The sequence below is a fragment of the Pinus tabuliformis genome, chromosome J (assembly GCF_031772625.1).
Source record: "Pinus tabuliformis cultivar Carrire ecotype Pingquan chromosome J, CPIR1, whole genome shotgun sequence".
Lineage (NCBI taxonomy): Eukaryota > Viridiplantae > Streptophyta > Pinopsida > Pinales > Pinaceae > Pinus > Pinus tabuliformis.
Genome location: NC_142295.1, coordinates 948,568,744 through 948,572,343, shown reverse-complemented (window position 1 = coordinate 948,572,343; position 3,600 = coordinate 948,568,744). Strand labels below are relative to the sequence as shown.

At 38.0% G+C, this 3,600-nt stretch overlaps 1 protein-coding gene across 1 annotated transcript; it reads right to left on the bottom strand.

Annotated features, from left to right (window-relative positions):
• Positions 1 to 901: 901 nt before the first annotated feature.
• Positions 902 to 1,922, bottom strand: LOC149229925 (ethylene-responsive transcription factor 3-like). Its single transcript, XM_089378792.1, has one exon. It carries the CDS (start codon positions 1,731 to 1,733, stop codon positions 1,116 to 1,118), a length of 618 nt encoding a protein of 205 aa, XP_089234918.1. The 5' UTR covers positions 1,734 to 1,922; the 3' UTR covers positions 902 to 1,115.
• Between the last annotated feature and the right edge of the window lie 1,678 nt (positions 1,923 to 3,600).

The window sequence follows — 3,600 nt, the reverse complement described above, 5'->3', positions numbered from 1 at the left end:
GGAAATTCTAACAAAAATTTAACATCATCCCACTTTAAAATCTGAATTATAATTATTGAACTTTAAAAATTTAAATATTTCATGCTTACCAATCTATTTCCACCCGTCATTCCAACACTCCGGCCCTGGATGTCTGGAAAAGAAAATTGCCTGTCAGAATGAAATTGTGGCGTCGGTATACGTATACAACGCCCTTTAAAAGCATTATGATGCAGTTTATTTTGCCAGTTCACATTATTATCAAGTACCCAATGACATTCTGACATGGTTTCCCTTGCCCGAAAACATTATAGGTCCGAGTCTGAGTTACTCTGCTTTTTCGTAAATTATTTATGACAGTATGCAGTTAACAAAATCATTTAGGCAAGATGTTGGAAAAAGAGATTTTAGGAAATTAATGGATCTACTTCTCAAATTCTCAACAGCTGGGAACAACGCCCATGACAGAACGCCGATAAAATAGAAATTTTATTAGCTTAGAGGGTTCTTAAACTCCGGCTCTATTAACCCGCGGCACACAGCCCTTTTTATCGCTGTGGATGCTGGGATCCAGATTCATTGAACGCCGACGTCATAACGCGTCGCAGGTCAATATATAAATGGAGATAATTTGAACCCTAAAATGGTAATTTCAGTTGGCTAAATAATTTTTTATGAAATCATGCTTTAGTTTTTTTTAATCGTTTGAAATGTAGTTTCTATTACATATATGGTTTCTGCACTTTGTAAAATCTACACTGTAAAATGTAAAATCTATGGGATATTCGAAGAGTCGAGAGTTTACAATTTATTTTTATCAATTTTGTGATTCTTACAAATTTTTCTTAAATTCTGATCAAATTCAACCCTAAAACAATCACACAGAATGAGTGTTAAGTCCAGGTATATCAATAGACAGATCTCCGCTGGAAAATCGCTGAAACCTTTTTAAATATAAATAGGGTGTAAACCTGTACATGAATTAAAAGAAATCGTCGGAGGCAATACGCTAAACGGCCTCCGAGAAATACAAATGGCAGAGACCAAGTTCTGTGGCGTGCCTACATCTCAGCTTATATAGTTTAGATCAGAAAAGTTGTTCCTTTCCTCCTTTGCGTAAGAAAATTACAAGTTCCTCATATAAGTAATTCCAGATCATTTGCGACCGGGGGCAGATTCAGGTCCAGCCACAGGGGCGCCTGGCGCCGCCCCTGCGATACCGATTGATGGGTACCGAACAAAACCTTCGGTTTTTTATTAGAAACCGTCTGATTCTCCGCTGCCGGATTTGGCGAAAGGTTCCCGATATTAACGCAAGTAGAAGCCTGAACATCAGGGGACGGAAGAACTGGAACGCCCGGCTCTTGCTTGGGACACAAACCAGGCCGCGGTAGAGAGTCTCGTTTCTGAGCAGAGACGCCATTGTTGAACAGGGGCTTACCGTCGTGCAGTGGGGAAGGGCCAAAATTGGTCTTCGCCTTGGCGCCGCGGAGATTCCGGGCAGCATTATCGTAGGCACGGGCAGCTTCTTCGGCAGTGTCAAAAGTGCCGAGCCAGACTCTGGTTTTCTTCAAGGGATCTCTAATTTCCGCCGCAAATCTCCCCCACGGCCTTTTCCTCACGCCTCTGAAATGCGTTTCCTTCACGGCCGACGAAGCTTCCTGCTCACAAACTCCTATTTCACGCTTCATTTCCATTCTCGTCATCTGCATAGTGTGCACGGCCATGGCGCTCTGGCTTACCTCTGCACACATCTCGTCCCCTCACACAATCAATTCCTGCAACCGCTGCTTTAAGATGAAAAACGAGAACAAACCACTCTGAGGAACAGTGTGCGCGCTCCGCACAAGCAAGCAAGATCGATTCAAGATACGTTCTACAGCTCACCTCCTGAAAGTAGGGTAGTGGTATTTATAGCGTTATTTTCCTCATGGGTCTCTGTCATAATTATTTTATATTAAGTGGCGCCCGACATGCCAGATTTATGAAGGTTGGGATGAAATCAGTTTCCCCCGGATCCTGTATATGGAAATTGAAACGACACGGCAGCGAGGAGGACGAAAGGAAAGTTGAAACGATTGGATGTAGTCAACCTCGTCGCTGCTTTCCTGCATTGACCGGGCAGTCGCCGGCTCGCCACCGACGCCGAGCCCCGTGGTCGGTATTCCACGCGCCGCCTGCCGTACCTCCCGGGTTTTGAAAGGCCTTCACGCGGCAGTCAAGATTTTCGTTAAAATGGTAAATACAAGAAGCGCGTCTGGACTCTTAACTGTCCAGCGGTCGTTTAGGGCGTCCAGCGTCGCGGCCCCGCGGGTGGTGACTGATCGTTCCGGCACAGCGTGATTCGTGACGCTGGAAGTAGGCCGGCGGGCACGGGTACGGCTGTTAAAGATGGAGAGAGAATCTTGATTGTGTGCGCGCAGTGTTCCTGTGAGAGGGGGGGCGGGCGCGTGGCTCCCACCACAACGGAGCATTCGGATTTAACCTAATCGGGTAGAATCAAATTTTATACGCATAGTTTAACGAGTCCGAGGAGTTGTCTCAAAAATTATGGAAATTTTGGTTACATTGAAAGAAAATTAGGCAAGGATTTTTGTAAATCCAAGTTATATTTGTTGAACTTCAAAATTTTAAGTATCTTACATGTTTTTGATGGTGCTGAATCTATTTCTACCATCAAAAACACGATTCAAACAACACTGCCTCTACAAGATTTCTTGATTTTTTTTTAGCTTGATTCCTGGCCATTCGTGCAATTCCTCCGCCTAGTTTATAACTGTAGTCTAGGTTTTCTTACGTTTTGGTTTTTTCTTGTTATATTTTCATTTTAATTTTTTTTAAATTTGAATTCTATATTTCGAAAATGTATGAAGATGTCGAATTTATTTATATTTAAAAAAATTAAAAATCATAAATTTATTAAAATTTATAAGTGCAGTTTAATTTATAAATGAAATAGTTTTTTCATGTCATTTTTTCTTGTTAATTATAATCAAAATCTAGTAGAGATTTTTAAAAACTTGAATTAAAGTTTTTTAATATGTTGATTTTGAGAGTCTTTGGGTTTTTCAGGTGCCAAAATTATTTAGGCATTCAAAAATACATTTAAAAAAAAAAAATCAGATTCTTTCTTGATATTATTTTGCTAAATTGTAATGAAAATACCTATTTATCCAAACTTAGATCATCAAATATTTAACTTAAAATCAATAAAACATATCCCTTCATTTTATATAATAATTTAATCTTGTGAAATCTATAATTTGAGAAATTTTATTTCAATTTAAATAAACTCAAATAAATAATGGAAAAAAAACTAAACCAAAATTTTTATTTAATTAAACTGTTTTTTAATAATAAGATTCCATAGTTAGAAAAAGGAAATAAATATTTTAAAAAGATAATTTCTTTTCTTATTGGGTAGAATTTAACATTTTGAATTAAATCACATCATTGTAAATTGTATTTTTAAATAAAAAAAATAAATTTAACATTCTACAAACTTAACAATTTAAAATTGAGAGAATTTAAAATTTTAATTCTCTCAAAGAATACTATAAAAAAAAAACTAAAATGTCACCCTATAGACGTTGGAAAACCAAAAAATAAATCAAAATTTAA